The sequence below is a fragment of the Coregonus lavaretus genome, assembly GCF_964263955.1.
Source record: "Coregonus lavaretus genome assembly, chromosome: 4".
In the NCBI taxonomy this organism is placed as follows: Eukaryota; Metazoa; Chordata; class Actinopteri; order Salmoniformes; family Salmonidae; genus Coregonus; species Coregonus lavaretus.
The window spans coordinates 61622239-61643163 of record NC_139991.1 but is presented as its reverse complement, the minus strand read 5'-3'; the positions used below and the strand labels follow the sequence as shown (position 1 = coordinate 61643163).

General features: G+C 43.4%; 1 protein-coding gene across 3 annotated transcripts in view; it reads left to right on the top strand.

The window, feature by feature from the left end:
* Positions 1 to 20925, top strand: part of scarb1 (scavenger receptor class B, member 1) — a 70128-nt gene that overhangs the window by 29217 nt on the left and 19986 nt on the right. For all 3 annotated transcript variants that reach the window (XM_084160426.1, XM_084160425.1, XM_084160424.1), the window contains exons 3-8: positions 2049 to 2190; positions 2282 to 2485; positions 5229 to 5324; positions 5614 to 5729; positions 5825 to 5991; positions 7114 to 7232. In XM_084160426.1, the coding sequence (XP_084016552.1) occupies positions 2049 to 2190; positions 2282 to 2485; positions 5229 to 5324; positions 5614 to 5729; positions 5825 to 5991; positions 7114 to 7232 (844 nt within the window). The remainder of the gene's footprint in view (positions 1 to 2048; positions 2191 to 2281; positions 2486 to 5228; positions 5325 to 5613; positions 5730 to 5824; positions 5992 to 7113; positions 7233 to 20925) is intronic.

Below are 20925 nucleotides of genomic sequence, written 5' to 3'. Positions count from 1 at the left end.
GTAGCTGATCTTGTGCACCCTCCACCAAGCCAATGGATCATCTTCTCCATCAATGGTAGGAGTCATCAGGTAATTGTTTATCTCTGCCTCTGCGACTGAGAGGCATCATATCTTTGGCTATGAACTCGGTTATTGTCCGAGTGATTTGTCCGTGCCGTTTTGAATTACGTTCATACGGAGTGACACTTTCGAACATTTCTGTCAGTGATCCCTGTCTTGAGGTATTTGGCTTGTCTCGCGCACTGATGCTCGGCATTTTGGTCATACAACTGTCATGCATTGATTTGTGGTATTTTTTTAAGTGCTGAAACAGGTTTGTAGTGTTACCCCGTGAAGTAGCAATCGGAGCACGGCATGCTCTGCACAACACCTGACGCTGCTCAGCATCTTCTTTTTTAAAACCAAAATAGTTCCACACCACCGACGTGCTGTTCCTCTTCGATATTAAAGTATCAGCTGTGTCAGTTTCTGACTGTTCCGTCGAGCAAGAGGCCATTGCGCTGGACAGCATGAAAAGTCGCGTCACGTGACCACCTCAAATCGCGCACGTTGCGATTAGAAAATCGCGTTCAGTCAAATCGCGATATTATCGCGAATGCAATTAATCGTTCAGCCCTAACACCAATGCCCCTGTGTGAAAAGTAATTGCCCCCTTACACTCAATAACTGGTTGTGCCATCTTCAGTTGCAATGAATTCAATCAAACGCTTCGTGTAGTCATTGATCAGTCTCATGTTGCTGTGGAGGAATTTTGGCCCACTCTTCCATGCAGAACTGCTTTAACTAAGCGACATTTGTGTGTTTTCAAGCATGAACTGCTCGTTTAAAGTCCTACCACAACATCTCAATTGGGATTAGGTCTGGACTTTGACTAGGGCATTCCAAAACTTCAAATGTGTTGCTTTCTAGCCATTATAGCATAATGGGACCCATGTTGTCCAAAATGTTAGACGTCTGTCCATAGAACATTCTTCCAAGAGTCTTGATGATCTTCCAGGTGCTTTCTGGCAAATTTGAGTCAACTCTTTGGACGAGATGGTTCCCATCAATGCTGCATTCCACAGAAAGGACCTCATACAAACGGTCAAGCTTGGTGGTAGTGTGATGGTTTGGGAATGCTTTGCTGCCTCAGGACCTGGACGACTTACCTTAGTAGAAGCAACCATGAATTCTGCTCTGAATCGGAGGATGTCATGCCATCCGTCTGTGAGCTGAAGCGCAGCTGGGTCATGCAGCAAGACAATGATCCAAAACACGCAATCAAGTCTACATCAAAATGGTTAAAAAGCAACACATTTGAAGTTTTGGAATGGCCTAGTCAAAGTCCAGACCTAATCCCAATTGAGATGTTGTGGCAGGTCTTGAAACGAGCAGTTCATTCTTGAAAACACACAAATGTAAGTGGGCAATTACTTTTTACTTTAATTGGGTGTTGCGTAACTGCGTTAGTTAAATAAATAAAATAAGAATACTTTTTTGTTGTAAACTCCTTTTATCTTTATCTTATGTTTTGGTTGAAGATCTGATAACATTCAGTTTCAAAAATATGCAAAAATAGAGAATCAAAGGGGGCAAATACTTATTCAAGGCACTGTACATGTTTTATTTTGAGTGTTGTGATGTATGCCTACGTCTAAGTGTGTTTTCGTTCTGGAGGTTTACTTTGGGACATATGGTTTCCAGTATTTGGAGTTCAACATTCTGTGGCTCTGAGCCTCTACATGTGGACCATTGTGTAACAGTTAGGCCAGTTGGAGAAAAAAATTGTCTCTGTGGGGGAGTGCATAGTCATGGTTTTTCTGCTCTCGATCAGCAAGTAGGGAAAAATTGACAGGCTTTACCCCTGCAAGTTCACTCTTCATTCAGATCTCCAATCAACTTTCATGTATGATTTAACAATCAATAAAGTATTCATAAATGCCTCAATGCCTTATAAACCCCTTATAAATGACTTGTAAACCCCTTTTAAAGTTGTAAAGTCTCTCTATCCATTTACATCTACAGTCAGTTTGAGGTTGACCTGGGTTGTGTGGTTGTATGTGTTTCAGGAAGCGTATTCAGAAGCAGAACATCACGTTCCATCCAAACCACACAGTGTCGTATCTTGAATACAGGAGCTACTTCTTTGAGCCTAGCATGTCAATGGGCAATGAGTCGGATGTGGTCACCATCCCCAACATGCTTGTGTTGGTAAGACTGCACTGCTGAGTGCACACACACTCACTAACTTATTAGAACTGGACTCTCCCTCACCTCTTCCTCTTTCCCCTCTGTCTCCCAGGGTGCGGCAGTGATGATGGAGAACTTGCCGTTCGCATTGCGTCTGATGATCAGCACCACCTTTAAGACCTTTAAGGAGGGACCTTTCCTCACCAAGTCTGTAGAAGAGCTGATGTGGGGCTACGACAGCAAGCTGGTGGACTTCCTCAATAAATGGCTCCCTGGGATGCTACCCTCCACTGGCAAGTTTGGCCTCTTCGCTGAGGTGAGTGGGTGAGCAAGACGGTGGAGGAGAGGAGAGCAAGCCATTTTAGACGGGAGGGAGGTGCGTGCATGGGCAGTTTTCCTATTATGTAATTCATTGACAGACCTTGAAGAGCTATTTATAACCTGTTAGAAATGAACAGTTGATAAACTAGCCCATGTTAGCCAGGTAGGTAAGTTAGTCTAACCAGCTATCTAAATCTTGTAGTTATAGTTGAAATAAGAAGTTTACATACACTTAGGTTGGAGTCATTAAAACTTGTTTTTCAACCACTCCACAAATTTCTTATTAACAGACTTTAGTTTTGGCAAGTCGGTTAGGACGTCTACTTTGTGCATGACACAAGTCATTTTTCCAACAATTGTTTACATACAGATTATTTCACTTATAATTCACTGTATCACAATTCCAGTGGGTCAGAAGTTTACATACACTAAGTTGACTGTGCCTTTAAACAGTTTGGAGAATTCCAGAAAATGATGTCATGGCTTTAGAAGCTTCTGATAGGCTAATTGACATCATTTGAGTCAATTGGAGGTGTACCTGTGGATGTATTTCAAGGCCTACATTCAAACTCAGTGCCTCTTTGCTTGACATCATTGGAGAATCAAAAGAAATCAGCCAAGACCTCAGAAAAAGAATTGTAGACCTCCACAAGTCTGGTTCATCCTTGGGAGCAATTTCTAAACGCCTGAAGGTACCACGTTCATCTGTACAAACAATAGTATGCAAATATAAACACCACGCAGCCGTCATACCGCTCAGGAAGGAGACATGTTCTGTGTCCTAGAGATGAACGTACTTTGATGCGAAAAGTGCAAATCAATCCCAGAACAACAGCAAAGGACCTTGTGAAGATGCTGGAGGAAACAGGTACAAAAGTATCTATATCCACAGTAAAACAAGTCCTATATTGACAACCTGAAAGGCCGCTCAGCAAGTAAGAAGCCACTGCTCCAAAACCGCCATAGAAAAGCCAGACTACGGTTTGCAACTGCACATGGGGATAAAGATCGTACCTCTGGTCTGATGAAACCGAAATAGAACTGTTTGGCAATAATGACCATTGTTGTTTGGAGGAATAAGGGGGTCTCTTGCAAGCCGAAAAACACCATCCCAACCGTGAAGCACGGGGGTGGCAGCATCCTGCTGTGGGGGTGCTTTGCTGCAGGAGGGACTGGTGCACTTCACAAAATAGATTGCATCATGAGGAAGGAAAATGATGTGGATATATTGACACAACATCTCAAGACATCAGTCAGGAAGTTAAAGCTTGGTCGCAAATGGGTCTTCCAAATGGACAATGACCCCAAGCATACTTCCAAAGTTGTGGCAAAATGGCTTAAGGACAACAAAGTCAAGGTATTGGAGTGGCCATCACAAAGCCCTGATCTCAATCCTATAGAAAATGTGTGGGCAGAACTGAAAAAGCGTGTGCGAGCAAGGAGGCCTACAAACCTGACTCAGTTACACCAGCTCTGTCAGGAGGAATGGTCCAAAATTCACACAACTTATTGTGAGAAGCTTGTGGAAGGCTACCCGAAACATTTGACCCAAGTTAAACAATTTTAAAGGCAATGCTACCAAATACTAATTGAGTGTATGTAAACTTCTGACCCACTGTGAATGTGATGAAAGAAATAAAAGCTGAAATAAATAATTATTCTGACATTTCACATTCTTAAAATAAAGTGGTGATCCTAACTGACATAAGACAGGGAATTTCTACTAGGATTAAATGTCAGGAATTGTGAAAAACTGAGTTTAAATGGATTTGGCTAAGGTGTATGTAAACTTCTGACTTCAACTGTATCATGGCCAGAGTACGTGCCCAGGGGCCCCCATTTTGTTTTTGTTGAGTCACTCAATTATCATATTGTTATAATATGGGGGCTAGTTTAGGGTTGCCACATAGATGGACACTACATGACCACTTCCACATTCCATTCCTAGGGGGCAGCAGCAACTGGGTCAGGTGCCCTGCTCGGAAGCATTGATAAGTACATAGGTGCGGGGTGATAGGCAATCAGTGCGAGAGGTGGCCAGAAGCCTCTTTCCCTGCCAGTGGTCATTTTGTGTTAATGTTACCTCCTTTAGTTTGGGCACGCCTGTTTAAAAAAAAAACAAGACGTTTTCTTTTGTATACATTTATATCGGCATCAACTAAACAAACAATAATTGCTTGGGCATACCGACCCAGGAGTCGAGACTGAGCTGGCCCTGGACCCAGGTAAGGTTGCTGTGTCCTGGGGCACACGTGCATAAAACACTGTTCTCATATTCTGACTTCTCACCTAATTGCACACATTAAATCCGGTTACAGACCACGTAGCTATGCCTAGGACCCCTAGACATAACGAGTGTATTTAAACCGGTAGGCTGGCTAATCGGTTACATAACAATAGGAACACCCAAGACATGAGAATTGCATGAAATTTGCTTTAACTGCAGAATTCTCTCTCCGCCCAATGGCAAAATGTGTAGAATTGCAGGAAATGTGCTTTTAAAAATGCAACGAGGGGTGGGAACTGTTTGAACAGTTTGGGATCGCATGGGTTGTGAGGTGGGGCTTTGTTACTACGGCAATTAATGACAATATCCATCTGGACCTTTGCCACCTAGGAAATGTGTGTGTCCGGACCGCAAATAGTATTTGCGTACCCCTGATCTACAACCTGTTTAGGTTGGCTGTCTGGTTTTAGTGAAGGGTCAAATGTCAATCTGTGTCCGTTTCTTCCATCAGTTCAACAACTCAAACACTGGTTTGTTCACCATCCACACTGGGAAGGATGACATCAGGCTGATTCACAAAGTGGACTCATGGAATGGCCTGACCAAGGTGAGAGGTCAGAGGTCACACATCCATGTGCCTTCACCTTTACAGATTGGGCTGAGAGGGGCTGTTGGAAGAAGCATAGATGAGAAACTGAATTGGGCCTCTTTTACAAGGACTCCATGGAAATCAATGGCAACTGTTACAGAGTGGACTATTCTGTCTATATACATTAATCAAAAGTTCTAAAATGTGACTAGTGAAATCCTGAATCAACTCTTTCAATTATGTCCTGCTCTAGAAAGAGAGCTCATTGTATAATGGATGATAACCCTCGGTCTCTCTCTCTCTCTAGTTGACCAATTGGAAGACTCCTCAGTGTAACATGATCAACGGTACAGCAGGACAAATGTGGCCTCCCTTCATGACCAAAGAGTCTACACTGCCCTTCTACAGTCCTGACGCCTGCAGGTACAGACAGACAGACAGGCAGGCAGACAGACAGGCAGGCAGGCAGACAGACAGACAGACCGACCCTCACTCTTTCTCTCTCTCTGTCTCTAAAGGTCTTTGGAGCTGGTGTACCAGCGTGAGGGGATAATGGATGGGATTCCTCTGTATCGTTACGTGGCTCCTAAGACTATGTTCGCTAATGGATCAGACTACGCTCCCAACGAGGGATTCTGTCCCTGCAGACAGTCTGGCCTCCTCAATGTCAGCAGCTGCAGATCCAGTCAGTGCACGCACACACACACACGCGCGTGCACGCAGTCACACCCGGAGGCATGCACATGTTTTTTTTAGGGCTGCAGGTAGCCTAGCGGTTAGCGCATTGGGCCAGTAACTGAATAATGGCTGGTTTGAATACCCAAGCCGCCGAGGTGAAACATGTCTGTGTCCTTGAGCAAGGCACTTACCCTAGTTTCCTCCATGGGTGCCGTACTACTATGGCTGACGCTGTAAAAAAACACATTTCACTGCACCCATTTTATTTTTTCAAACACATGGACACATCTCAGGGGTGACCGTCATATACCCTTTTAGTCATGACCCAGATACCTTGTCTGAAAAACAGACTGGTGGAGGGGGTATGACAAGCACGCACACAGAGGAGCCATGCCGCTGTGTACGCACACAGAGGAGCCATGCCGCTGTGTACGCACACAGAGGAGCCATGCCGCTGTGTACGCACACAGAGGAGCCATGCCGCTGTGTACGCACACAGAGGAGCCATGCCGCTGTGTACGCACACAGAGGAGCCATGCCGCTGTGTACGCACACAGAGGAGCCATGCCGCTGTGTACGCACACAGAGGAGCCATGCCGCTGTGTACGCACACAGAGGAGCCATGCCGCTGTGTACGCACACAGAGGAGCCATGCCGCTGTGTACGCACACAGAGGAGCCATGCCGCGGTGTACGCACACAGAGGAGCCATGCCGCGGTGTACGCACACAGAGGAGCCATGCCGCGGTGTACGCACACAGAGGAGCCATGCCGCGGTGTACGCACACAGAGGAGCCATGCCGCTGTGTACGCACACAGAGGAGCCTGTGTAAACAGATGGAGAAACACTTAGGCATGAGACAACATACCATGATTCACTTATGTTCCTAATCTAGCACCCCATAGAACATGCCTCTCAAGATAACATCCTGTATGCACTTGGGGCTGAATTGTATCTTGAGAAATGCCCACATACTGTATAAAAGTTTTGTATAAATCATGCATTGATGTCAAGGGGAGATTTGAACAAAGTTCATAGTCAGGATTCAACCGCTTGTCTCACAAATACTTCTTACATAGGATATTTATGATAATGATGATTGTGATGTTGTATTAACATTGTGTTCTAGACTCCCCTGTGTTCATCTCCCACCCCCACTTCTACAATGCTGACCCTGTCCTGCTGGACTTCGTACAGGGACTTCAGCCTACTGAGGGCGAACATGGACTCTTCATAGACATCCACCCTGTGAGTAACAGACAGACACACACACACAGCTAGCTAGATAAACACACAGATGGCTAGCTAGCTAGAGACACGCACAGCATTTACACACACGTCTATAATGGGGTACAAATGCTTCAGGCTGCCTGGCGGCGCTCTGCCTGTCAGGCATAAGGAGCCTCATCAGTCAAGTCATCAATGACATTTTATTTGATCTCTGACACCAAGTGGTGACAGTAGCAAAGGAAAAACAAGCTGTGCGTGAAATAACTTGAGCACACCCGTAGTTTTGTCGACGCTTTGGACACTTCTTGTGTGTTCTTCTTATTATCGTTAGATGTAGTGTCATGGTCGAAAACGTACCCACCATAAACTATGGTATGAACAGAACATTAATGTACCCAGTATCTCTGTTTGCCCATAATGTCATTATCTATATTTATCTGGTATAAACCGAGTAGAGATCGTTGTCTTTATTGCCCACAACTCTTTCTGTCTGTGTGTTTACCACCCAGAGATGCAGTAAAAGTGAGGTTGTTTAGTCCTTATCTAAATTGGTTGTGTAAACACATCTGATCTGACAGCTGTAGGGAATGTCCAATGTTCATACCTACTGTCCTAGTGGCAATCACCTAACCCATAAAAACAGAGTGCGCTTGGCTATGGCAGTTTCTTACAATAATCTGTCCCCTGGACTGGGGAAAATTTGTCTTGGACATTCATTTTCAGAGACATTCACATGAGGACTCTAAGTTTAGAGGCAGGAGAAGCTAAAGCAGGGGTAGACAACTAGATTCAGCCGCTGGCCATTTTTTGGGGAGGGAATGGATGGTCAGGGGGCTGGAACATAATTATAATAATTTGTACACTGCAAATTGACCACAACTAAGCCCCAAAATAAATTGTATTTGAAAATAACAATTTCATACTTTTGAATATATTGAGACAAGATCATGTACAGTTGAAGTCGGAAGTTTACATACACTTAGGTTGGAGTCATTAAAACTCGTTTTTCAACCACTCCACAAATTTCTTGTTAACAAACTAATAGTTTTGGCAAGTCTGTTAGGACATCTACTTTGTGCATGACACAAGTAATTCTTCCAACAATTGTTTACTTATTCACTGTATCACAATTCCAGTGGGTCAGAAGTTTACATACACTAAGTTGACTGTGCCTTTAAACAGCTTGGAAAATTCCAGAAAATGATGTCATGGCTTTAGATGTTTCTGATAGGCTAATTGACATCATTTGAGTCAATTGGAGGTAAAATAATAATAAATAATAATATGCCATTTAGCAGACGCTTTTATCCAAAGCGACTTACAGTCATGCGTGCATACATTTTTTGTGTGTATGGGTGGTCCCGGGGATCGAACCCACTACCTTGGCGTTACAAGCGCCGTGCTCTACCAGCTGAGCTACAGAGGACCACAGGTGTACCTGTGGATGTATTTCAAGGCCTACCTTCAAACTCAGTGCCTCTTTGCTTGACATCATGGGAAAATCAAAAAGAAATGTAGACCTCCACAAGTCTGGTTCATCCTTGGGAGCAATTTCCAAATGCCTGAAGGTACCACGTTCATCTGTACAAACAATAGTACGCAAGTATAAACACCATGGGACCACACAGCCATCATACCGCTCAGGAAGGAGACGCGTTCTGTCTCCTAGAGATGAACGTACTTTGGTGCGAAAAGTACAAATCAATCCCAGAACAACAGCAAAGGACCTTGTGAAGGTGCTGGAGGAAACAGGTACAAAATATCTATATCCACAGTAAAAACGAGTCCTACAGTGGGGAAAAAAAGTATTTAGTCAGCCACCAATTGTGCAAGTTCTCCCACTTAAAAAGATGAGAGAGGCCTGTAATTTTCATCATAGGTACACGTCAACTATGACAGACAAAATGAGAAAGAAAAATCCAGAAAATCACATTGTAGGATTTTTAATGAATTTATTTGCAAATTATGGTGGAAAATAAGTATTTGGTCAATAACAAAAGTTTCTCAATACTTTGTTGTATACCCTTTGTTGGCAATGACACAGGTCAAACGTTTTCTGTAAGTCTTCACAAGGTTTTCACACACTGTTGCTGGTATTTTGGCCCATTCCTCCATGCAGATCTCCTCTAGAGCAGTGATGTTTTGGGGCTGTCGCTGGGCAACACAGACTTTCAACTCCCTCCAAAGATTTTCTATGGGGTTGAGATCTGGAGACTGGCTAGGCCACTCCAGGACCTTGAAATGCTTCTTACGAAGCCACTCCTTCATTGCCCAGGCGGTGTGTTTGGGATCATTGTCATGCTGAAAGACCCAGCCATGTTTCATCTTCAATGCCCTTGCTGATGGAAGGAGGTTTTCACTCAAAATCTCACGATACATGGCCCCATTCATTCTTTCCTTTACACGGATCAGTCGTCCTGGTCCCTTTGCAGAAAAACAGCCCCAAAGCATGTTTCCACCCCCATGCTTCACAGTAGGTATGGTGTTCTTTGGATGCAACTCAGCATTCTTTGTCCTCCAAACACGACGAGTTTAGTTTTTACCAAAAAGTTATATTTTGGTTTCATCTGACATTCTCCCAATCCTCTTCTGGATCATCCAAATGCACTCTAGCAAACTTCAGACGGGCCTGGACATGTACTGGCTTAAGCAGGGGGACAAGTCTGGCACTGCAGGATTTGAGTCCCTGGCGGCGTAGTGTGTTGCTGATGGTAGGCTTTGTTACTTTGGTTCCAGCTTTCTGCAGGTCATTCACTAGGTCCCCCCGTGTGGTTCTGGGATTTTTGCTCACCGTTCTTGTGATCATTTTGACCCCACGGGGTGAGATCTTGTGTGTAGCCCCAGATCGAGGGAGATTATCAGTGGTCTTGTATGTCTTCCATTTCATAATAATTGCTCCCACAGTTGATTTCTTCAAACCAAGCTGCTTACCTATTGCAGATTCAGTCTTCCCAGCCTGGTGCAGGTCTACAATTTTGTTTCTGGTGTCCTTTGACAGCTCTTTGGTCTTGGCCATAGTGGAGTTTGGAGTGTGACTGTTTGAGGTTGTGGACAGGTGTCTTTTATACTGATAACAAGTTCAAACAGGTACCATTAAAACAGGTAACGAGTGGAGGACAGAGGAGCCTCAAAGAAGAAGTTACAGGTCTGTGAGAGCCAGAAATCTTGCTTGTTTGAAGGTGACCAAATACTTATTTTCCACCATAATTTGCAAATAAATTCATTAAAAATCCTACAATGTGATTTTCTGGATTTATTTTTCTCAATTTGTCTGTCATAGTTGATGTGTACCTATGATGACAATTACAGGCCTCTCTCATCTTTTTAAGTGGGAGAACTTGCACAATTGGTGGCTGACTAAATACTTTTTTTCCCCACTGTATATCGACATAACCTGAAAGGCCGCTCAGCAAGGAAGAAGCCACTGCTCCAAAACCACCATAAAAAAGCAAGACTATGGTTCGCAACTGCATGGGGACAAATATCGTACTTTTTGGAGAAATGTCCTCTGGTCTGATGAAACAAAAATAGAACTGTTTAGCCATAATGACCATCGTTATGTTTGGAGGAAAAGGGGGCAGCTTGCAAGCCAAAGAACACCATCCCAACCGTGAAGCACGGGGGTGGCAGCATCATGCTGTGGGGGTGCTTTGCTGCAGGAGGGATTGGTGCACTTCACAAAATAGATGGCATCATGAGGAAGAAAAATTATGTGGATATATTGAAGCAACATCTCAAGACATCAGTCAGGAAGTTAAAGCTTGGTCGCAAATTGGTCTTCCAAATGGCAGCTCTGTCAGGAGGAATGGGCCAAAATTCACTCAACTTATTGTGGGAAGCTTGTGGAAGGCTACCAGAAACGTTTGACCCAAGTTAAACAATTTAAAGGTAATGCTACCAACTACTAATTGAGTGTATGTAAACTTCTGACCCACTGGGAATGTGATGAAATAAATATAAGCTTAAATAAATCATTCTCTCTACTATTATTCTGACATTTCACATTCTTAAAATAAAGTGGTGATCCTAACTGACATAAGACAGGGAATTTCTACTAGGATTAAATGTCAGGAATTGTGAAAAACTGAGTTTAAATGTATTTGGCTAAGGTGTATGTAAACGTATGACTTCAACTGTATGTCTTTTTATTTGTGGGAATACTTGGAAGCGATTTCCTAAATTATGATTTTAGTCTTTTTAATTTTTTTAATAGCTTGTGGGTCGCCTGTTGCTGACCCCTGAGCTAATGGATGTGAGAGCGGATATCACCCCTTTTTTTGTTTTACATTAATTTTTATTTTTTAACCTTTTGGTCTAGCTCCTGTACCAAGTTGGCAGTACTGTAAGTACACTCTGCACTGTACTCTTCATAGTACACAGAGGAGGACTTGGAATTGGTCAGAAGCTAATAAGACCTTGCTGTAGAACCATGACAACATGAGTAGGTTTGTCGGACCGTAGGAGTGAAAACCGTTCGTGACCAGGGTAGCTGGGGTCCTCGATTATACAGAGGGCTTTGCTGTGGCAGCGGTTAGTGTAAATATCCTCTATAGATGGCAGCTCTGTCCTTTATGATTCTTTGTACAGTCTTCACAAGGCTTTGTATTGTGGTCACACAGGTTTTAGTCTGTGTGCCATATGGTAATACACCCAGTCAATGGTTCAACTAGAAAAGTTCCCAGCTAAGTGTCTCACTGTCCATGCTTAACTCCCTCAGACATTAGCAGCTAAAAGTCTAGTCAGTGGAATCTGGGCACCCAGAACCAAAACATGCATGCTGATGGTAAAAAGTATTGCGAGTCTTCAACTCCCATCTCCTCGCTTCCTTCTCAAGCGTATTAGAGGAGAAGGTCGAAAGTCCCTTCCCTCAGACCACCTTCTCCAATGTGTTTTGAGGAGGCAAGGAGAGAGGATGCGAGGAATCGCAGAAAGATAAATTGACAAAGAGCCCATGCCAGTGTGACCTGTAGCGATAAGCTAATTGTAATTGCAGTATTGATTATTATTTTGACGTGGGTGTTATGTTATGATACCAGTGTTATGATGCCTGTATGGTACCACTAAACCAGATTAGTCCTATAAAATTAAGTAAGCCAAGCTTTGAGGGTATGGTGTGACTGGTCTTTTTGGCTGCGATCTACCGGTACTGTTGCTGGCCAATACAGTGGAACAATCTTGGCACGATTTTATAATGTGGATGCAGGTGATTGAGATGAGGCACGTATGTGTGCACAAGAGCTGCTAGTATTTTGCCTCTTTATTTGGCCCATGGTACATAGTGGGATAAGATTAGCTTATGTTTATGATTGCTGACTAAGCAAGAATCTCACACACTTGTTTTAGATAACTCTCTACTCTCACACCAATGTCAATTATAAAGGCATGGTAGACACAAAGACTGCTATAAGCTTTTCCCAGCGATTGGTTAATTGACCAGTCTGTTGGTGTAGCAATTAAGGGGGATCAACCAGAACAGGGCTTGTACCAGTGACCTTTTGGTTCCAGGGCTATGGCTGCTGCGGTGACCTTACCACCACACCGCAGTCATGAGTCATGACCGCAGTAAAATTCCAAATGACCCTTGAGTCATGGTAATCTCCTTTATTTCACTCTGGACATACCTTAGTAGCAGCCTACCCAACTTGCTAATGTTCATCAGGTCGCTAATGGCCTGGTACTCAGGGTTCTATTGTCCCTCTCACTCTGACATCAATGCAAATGCTATCAAATCACATTAAACACTTAGCAAAACAGTATGTGCTTTAAAAACTCACCTCACTGTGATTTGATCAATTTGAAGAAAGAAGTTCAACAGCAGATTGAAACATGGCTGTTGTGGATGTTGTTTTAAAGCCTAACAGTAGTGCTTTCTAAGGTGATTAATTAAAAACACCCAAATGCATATTAGCGCTTATGCATAAGCATAGACTTATATATGAGCACCCCCAAAAAACTGAATTAAAATGATTGTGTGGCATTTATACAATACATAGCCAACCGAATATTACACATGGTAGAAAAACATGAATCAGAATTTTTGTAAGATATCTTTCGTACAAAATTGGTCTAACCTAAATTATACAAATTCAGATTTAGCCTATAATTATAGTGAATTTGTTTTAGATTTTGAATAGCCTAATAGGGCTTTTTTACATTTTTATAATTAAGACTGACACAGAATATCTCACCACCGTGCGTTTCTATCTCCTCCCCTCTCTTCTTCATTCCTTTCTCCAGCGCGCAGAGATGGGGGCTGTCAACAGTTTAATGGAATTTGTTTCGTTGTGAACATGTCACTATTGATGTTCCTGAGCAGAATACATTTTGTTTCCCAATTTAAGCACAGGGTAGTTTGGCCGGAATATCACCTGTGGCACAGCGAAATTACCAGAGTAGCATACCCAACATGAGTGAAAGAACGTACTGGTGGGAAAGTGGCCTCCAGTTGCTATTCCAGTACATACGGATGACCTTTTTGTCTTGCCCATTTTGATAATGGGCCATTCTAAATCAAAACTATTTTGACATATTAGTAAAGACAAGATTAAGTTGAGGGTAGTCTGATGGGTGAAAATATGATCACTTGTCGGGTGTTCAGCCTGCGGCAAGGAACAGAGTGGCAGGTTTTTGTTGTTGTTGCGACTTTCTCAAATCATCAGCAGCCTATAGTCGCATCATGCAACCCATGTATCTTTTGGATTTCTAAGGCATTCAAAGTTTTGTATCATTTACAACTAAAGTTGCCAAATACAGTTGAAGTCAGAAGTTTACAGTGGGGAGAACAAGTATTTGATACACTGCCGATTTTGCAGGTTTTCCTACTTACAAAGCATGTAGAGGTCTGTAATTTTTATCATAGGTACACTTCAACTGTGAGAGACGGAATCTAAAACAAAAATCCAGAAAATCACATTGTATGATTTTTAAGTAATTAATTTGCATTTTATTGCATGACATAAGTATTTGATACATCAGAAAAGCATAACTTAATATTTGGTACATAAACCTTGATGCTGCCACCCCCGTTCTTCACGGTTGGGATGGTGTTCTTTTGCTTGCAAGCTGCCCCCTTTTTCCTCCAAACATAACGATGGTCATTATGGCCAAACAGTTCTATTTTTGTTTCATCAGACCAGAGGACATTTCTCCAAAAAATAAGATCTTTGTCCCCATGTGCAGTTGCAAACCGTAGTCTGGTTTTTTTATGGCGGTTTTGGAGCAGTGGCTTCTTCCTTGCTGAGCGGCCTTTCAGGTTATGTCGATATAGGACTCGTTTCACTGTGGCTATACACTGCTCAAAAAAATAAAGGGAACACTTAAACAACACAATGTAACTCCAAGTCAATCACACTTCTGTGAAATCAAACTGTCCACTTAGGAAGCAACACTGATTGACAATACATTTCACATGCTGTTGTGCAAATGGAATAGACAACAGGTGGAAATGATAGGCAATTAGCAAGACACCCCCAATAAAGGACTGGTTTTGCAGGTGGTGACCACAGACCACTTCTCAGTTCCTATGCTTCCTGGCTGATGTTTTGGTCACTTTTGAATGCTGGTGGTGCTTTCACTCTAGTGGTAGCATGAGACGGAGTCTACAACCCACACAAGTGGCTCAGGTAGTGCAGCTCATCCAGGATGGCACATCAATGCGAGCTGTGGCAAGAAGGTTTGCTGTGTCTGTCAGCGTAGTGTCCAGAGCATGGAGGCGCTACCAGGAGACAGGCCAGTACATCAGGGGACGTGGAGGAGGCCGTAGGAGGGCAACAACCCAGCAGCAGGACTGCTACCTCCGCCTTTGTGCAAGGAGGAGCAGGAGGAGCACTGCCAGAGCCCTGCAAAATGACCTCCAGCAGGCCACAAATGTGCATGTGTCTGCTCAAACGGTCAGAAACAGACTCCATGAGGGTGGTATGAGGGCCCGACGTCCACAGGTGGGGGTTGTGCTTACAGCCCAACACCGTGCAGGACGTTTGGCATTTGCCGGAGAACACCAAGATTGGCAAATTCGCCACTGGCGCCCTGTGCTCTTTACAGATGAAAGCAGGTTCACACTGAGCACATGTGACAGACGTGACAGAGTCTGTAGACGCCGTGGAGAATGTTCTGCTGCCTGCAACATCCTCCAGCATGACCGGTTTGGCGGTGGGTCATTCATGGTGTGGGGTGGCATTTTTTGGGGGGCCGCACAGCCCTCCATGTGCTCGCCAGAGGTAGCCTGACTGCCATTAGGTACCGAGATGAGATCCTCAGACCCCTTGTGAGACCATATGCTGGTGCGGTTGGCCCTGGGTTCCTCCTAATGCAAGACAATGCTAGACCTCATGTGGCTGGAGTGTGTCAGCAGTTCCTGCAAGAGGAAGGCATTGATGCTATGGACTGGCCCGCCCGTTCCCCAGACCTGAATCCAATTGAGCACATCTGGGACTTCATGTCTCGCTCCATCCACCAACGCCACGTTGCACCACAGACTGTCCAGGAGTTGGCGGATGCTTTAGTCCAGGTCTGGGAGGAGATCCCTCAGGAGACCATCCGCCACCTCATCAGGAGCATGCCCAGGCATTGTAGGGAGGTCATACAGGCACGTGGAGGCCACACACACTACTGAGCCTCATTTTGACTTGTTTTAAGGACATTACATCAAAGTTGGATCAGCCTGTAGTGTGGTTTTCCACTTTAATTTTGAGGGTGACTCCAAATCCAGACATCCATGGGTTGATAAATTTGATTTCCATTGATTAATTTTTGTGTGATTTTGTTGTCAGCACATTCAACTATGTAAAGATAAAAGTATTTAATACGATTATTTCATTCATTCAGATCTAGGATGTGTTATTTTAGTGTTCCCTTTATTTTTTTGAGCAGTGTAGATACTTTTGTACCTGTTTCCTCCAGCATCTTCACAAGGTCCTTTGCTGTTGTTCTGGGATTGATTTGCACTTTTAGCACCAAAGTATGTTAATCTCTAGGAGACAGAACGCGTCTCCTTCCTAAGCGGTATGATGGCTGCATGGTCCCATGGTGTTTATACTTGCGTACTATTGTTTGTACAGATGAATGTGGTACCTTCAGGCGTTTAGAAATTGCTCCCATGGATGAACCAGACTTGTGGAGGTCTACAATGTTTTTTCTGAGGTCTTTGCTCATTTCTTTTGATTTTCCCATGATGTCAAGCAAAGAGGCACTGAGTTTGAAGGTAGGCCTTGAAATACCTCCACAGGTACACCTACAATTGACTCAAATGATGTCAGTTAGCCTACCAGAAGCTTGTAAAGCCATGACATAATTTTCTGAAATTTTCCAAGCTTTTTAAAGGCACAGTCAACTTAGTGTATGTAAACTTCTGACCCACTGGAATTGTGATAGTGAGGGGAAAAAAGTATTTGATCCCCTGCTGATTTTGTACGTTTGCCCACTGACAAAGAAATGATCAGTCTATACTTTTAATGGTAGGTTTATTTGAACAGTGAGAGACAGAATAACAACAAAGAAATCCAGAAAAACTTTTTATAAATTTTATAAATTTACTTGCATTTTAATGAGGGAAATAAGTATTTGACCCCTCTGCAAAACATTACTTAGTACTTGGTGGCAAAACAGAGGTCAGATGTTTCTTGTAGTTGGCCACCAGGTTTGCACACATCTCAGGAGGGATTTTGTCTCACTCCTCTTTGCAGATCTTCTCCAAGTCATTAAGGTTTCGAGACTGACGTTTGACAACTCGAACCTTCAGCTCCCTCCACAGATTTTCTATGGGATTAAGGTCTGGAGACTGGCTAGGCCACTCCAGGACCTTAATGTGCTTCTTCTTGAGCCACTCTTTTGTTGCCTTGGCCGTGTGTTTTGGGTCATTGTCATGCTGGAATACCCATCCACGACCCATTTTAAATGCCCTGGCTGAGGGAAGGAGGTTCTCACCCAAGATTTGACGGTACACGGCCCCGTCCATCGTCCCTTTGATGCGGTGAAGTTGTCCTGTTCCCTTAGCAGAAAAACACCCCCAAAGCATAATGTTTCCACCTCCATGTTTGACGGTGGGGATGGTGTTCTTGGGGTCATAGGCAGCATTCCTCCTCCTACAAACACAGCGAGTTGAGTTGATGCCAAAGACCTCGATTTTGGTCTCATCTGACCACAACACTTTCACCCAGTTCTCCTCTGAATCATTCAGATGTTCACGGTGTAGTGTGTTACCAATAGTTTTCTTGGTGACTATGGTCCCAGCTGCCTTGATCATTGACAAGATCCTCCCGTGTAGTTCTGGGCTGATTCCTCACCGTTCTCATGATCATTGCAACTCCACGAGGTGAGATCTTGCATGGAGCCCCAGGCCGAGGGAGATTGACAGTTTTTTTTGTGTTTCTTCCATTTGCGAATAATCGCACCAACTGTTGTCACCTTCTCACTAAGCTGCTTGGCGATGGTCTTGTAGCCCATTCCAGCCTTGTGTAGGTCTACAGTCTTGACCCTGACATCCTTGGAGAGCTCTTTGGTCTTGGCCATGGTGGAGAGTTTGTAATCTGATTGATTGCTTCTGTGGACAGGTGTCTTTTATACAGGTAACAAGCTGAGATTAGGAGCACTCCCTTTAAGAGTGTGCTCCTAATCTCAGCTCGTTACCTGTATAAAAGACACCTGGGAGCCAGAAATCTTTCTGATTGAGAGGTGGTCAAATACTTATTTCTCTCATTAAAAGGAAATCAATTTATAACATTTTTGTCATGCGTTTTTCTGTCTCTCACTGTTCAAATAAACCTACCATTAAAATTATAGACTGATCATTTCTTTGTCAGTGGGCAAACGTGCAAAATCAGCAGGGATCAAATACTTTTTTCCCTCACTGTATAAGTGAAATAATCTGTCTGTAAACAATTGTTGGAAAAATTACTTGTCATGCACTAAGTAGATGTCCTAACAGACTTGCCAAAACTATAGTTTGTTAACAAGAAATTTGTGGAGTGGTTGAAAAACGAGTTTTAATGACTCCAACCTAAGTGTATGTAAACTTCAGACTTCAACAGTAACTCTAAATCTTGCATATAGGACCTGTTTCATATGATCACTTTTACACTCAAAATATCAATTCTATTTCATTCAGCGAAGTTCAATTTTATTCTTCTGACTATAAAATAATGGCACAGTATTTATAAGCATATCTTGTCTGCTAAATGAACAAACCTATGGTGCATAGCCAAATAAATTAGGCCAACTCATATTGTGTTATTCTGAAATACATTTTCTTCATATCATGTTTCTTTTGACCTGCCTAAAATAAATAATGTATTTGTGATGGTGAATGTTCAGTTGATTTATGTTCCTAAGACATGCATCAGAGGCTTTTGTGCTGCTTGTATGAGTGGAGCCTGGAGATGCTAAACATGTTTGTTCATTTAATGGTAAACTACCTTGAGACCAGCAGTGTTTTGCATGACAATAAGGTCTGATAAAATCTAATGACTGCCACAGCCCTATCCAGGGGAAGTGCAGTAGTGCACTACCTCCTGTGCCACTAACTCAGTCCTCTTGGTCCTCTTTAATAGAGGACGTGGAAGTTTACTTCCATACAGGGAGGGTTCTTTGCCTAAGTGAAGACATGACGTTCATAACTGCTGCTGTAACTATTGGCAGGCAGTGGGGTCAGACAGGGACAGTTGAGCCATGCAGAGCTCGAGGAGGGAGAGTGGAGGAAGGCTCCCCGATGTGGGATTAACCATTGAGTTAGATCCCAGCATGACTCCTTGCGGTCCCAAAGGTCCATCCAACTCTCCTAGAACTGTCTCCTAGACAGAACTCTCTGAACAGAACCAGAACAGGATAATATAACTCTCTCCTCAAATGATCCAAGTGTTTTTTTCTCTCTCTCTCTCTCTCTCTCTCTCTCTCTGTGTGTGTTTGTGGGATGGGTGTGTGTGCAGGGGGGAAGGGTGCGGGTATATGTGTATGACTGTGTGTGCATGGTACTCACACTACCCCGCCTACTGTACAGTTCCTCACCACCTCTGGGTCTGGCTGTGGTCTTGTTTGCATCTGGATGTTTGTTTCCAGGCAGGGTGTAGTCTCAACAGTCTTGTGGTGAAACAGAATTGGGGTTTTTACTAAATGAAGATGGGCCTGAAAAACAGCATTGGAACTGTTAGAATGAAGTATATCTACTAAATTGGCATGTAACAACTTCAAGGTGTGTGACACAGATTAAGCCTATTCCTGGATTTAAAAAGGTTAAATGGAAAAGTTATATTAAGCATGCTTTTTAGTCCAGGACTAGGCTCAATCTGTATGGCAAACTGTCCCCAACAGCCTCTAGGCAGTCACGAGCTTGCCCACCCCACCCCCCTTTTTGTTGAAACTTGCTAACGGAAGTCCAAACAATGTCATATTTTGACAACTTGTATGAACAGAGTTGCTGATCTGTCAAATACATATTGTCTACGGTTTAACTGTATAGTCTAGTTTAACACTTCAGTTTTTGACCTCACCTGACAGACCCTGACTGTATCTAATCTCCAGTTTTGATAATGACAGATTAATGACCTCCCTTCAGTCAGTTTTCACTAATTATCTATTGATGTATGTAACCTATATATCTGTACTGAGATGTTAGCTAATGGACTCAGTAGATAATGTTGATTTGTCAGTCTGTTTTATGAGTGTAGGCAGTAAAATGTTATTGTGACTAAGGTTGGAGATCACTCTTATTGTCCCATGTTATCCACTAATGTGGTGTGATATGGTACAGGCAGGTATTGATGTTTCAGATGGGGTGAAAAACAACTCTCATGGCTTGTGAAAGTGTCTGCTTGGATAACTAATACTCTCACCTCAAGTGAAATCACTAACGATCTGAGATTATCCCAATGTGCCTCTCTCTTAATAACAATGGTTGTTTCTCAAACCTTTCTGTGTTGGGATGCACATGAATCCTTTTCAAATGATCTTTTCACAAAACAAATCAATAACACCAGCTAGTGTTTCTAGCTAGGACCCAATCTTCAGCTGTTAGTATGATCCATAAGCAGCATACCACCCTGCATCCCACTGCTGGCTTGCCTCTGAAGCTAAGCAGGTTTGGTCCTTGTCGGTCCCTGCATGGGAGACTAGATGTTGCTGGAAGTGGTGTTGGAGGGCCAGTAGGAGGCACTCTTTCCTCTAGTCTAAAAAAAAAATATCCCAATGCCCCAGGGCAGTGATTGGGGACATTGCCCTGTGTAGGGTGCAGTCTTTCGGATGGGACGTTAAACGGGTGTCCTGACTCTCTGTGGTCACTAAAGAGCCCATTGAACTTATCGTAAGAGTGGGGGTGTTAACCCTGGTGTCCTGGCTAACTTCCCAATCTGGCCCTCATACAGTCATGGCCAGCTAATCATCCCCACCTTCCAATTGGATCATTTATCTCCCCTCCTCTCCCCTGTAACTATTCCCTAGGTCGTTGCTGTAAAATGAGATATTTTACCAGGTAAGTAACTGAGAAAACTAAGAGATAAATAAAACATAATAAGGAAGTTCCCCCACACTATTTTGGAATCCCTTCCTTAGAAGCATATAAACAGCTTTGTCTGTTTGCCGGCTTATCTAACGATCTAACACTTCTTATTAACTACAGTAGATTGTGGGGAAATATTTACAGCATGAAGAGCAACGCAAACATTCCCATATAACAGGACAGGGCAAAGAGTAAAGTACAGCAGAGTAATCCGTATGAGGAGGATGT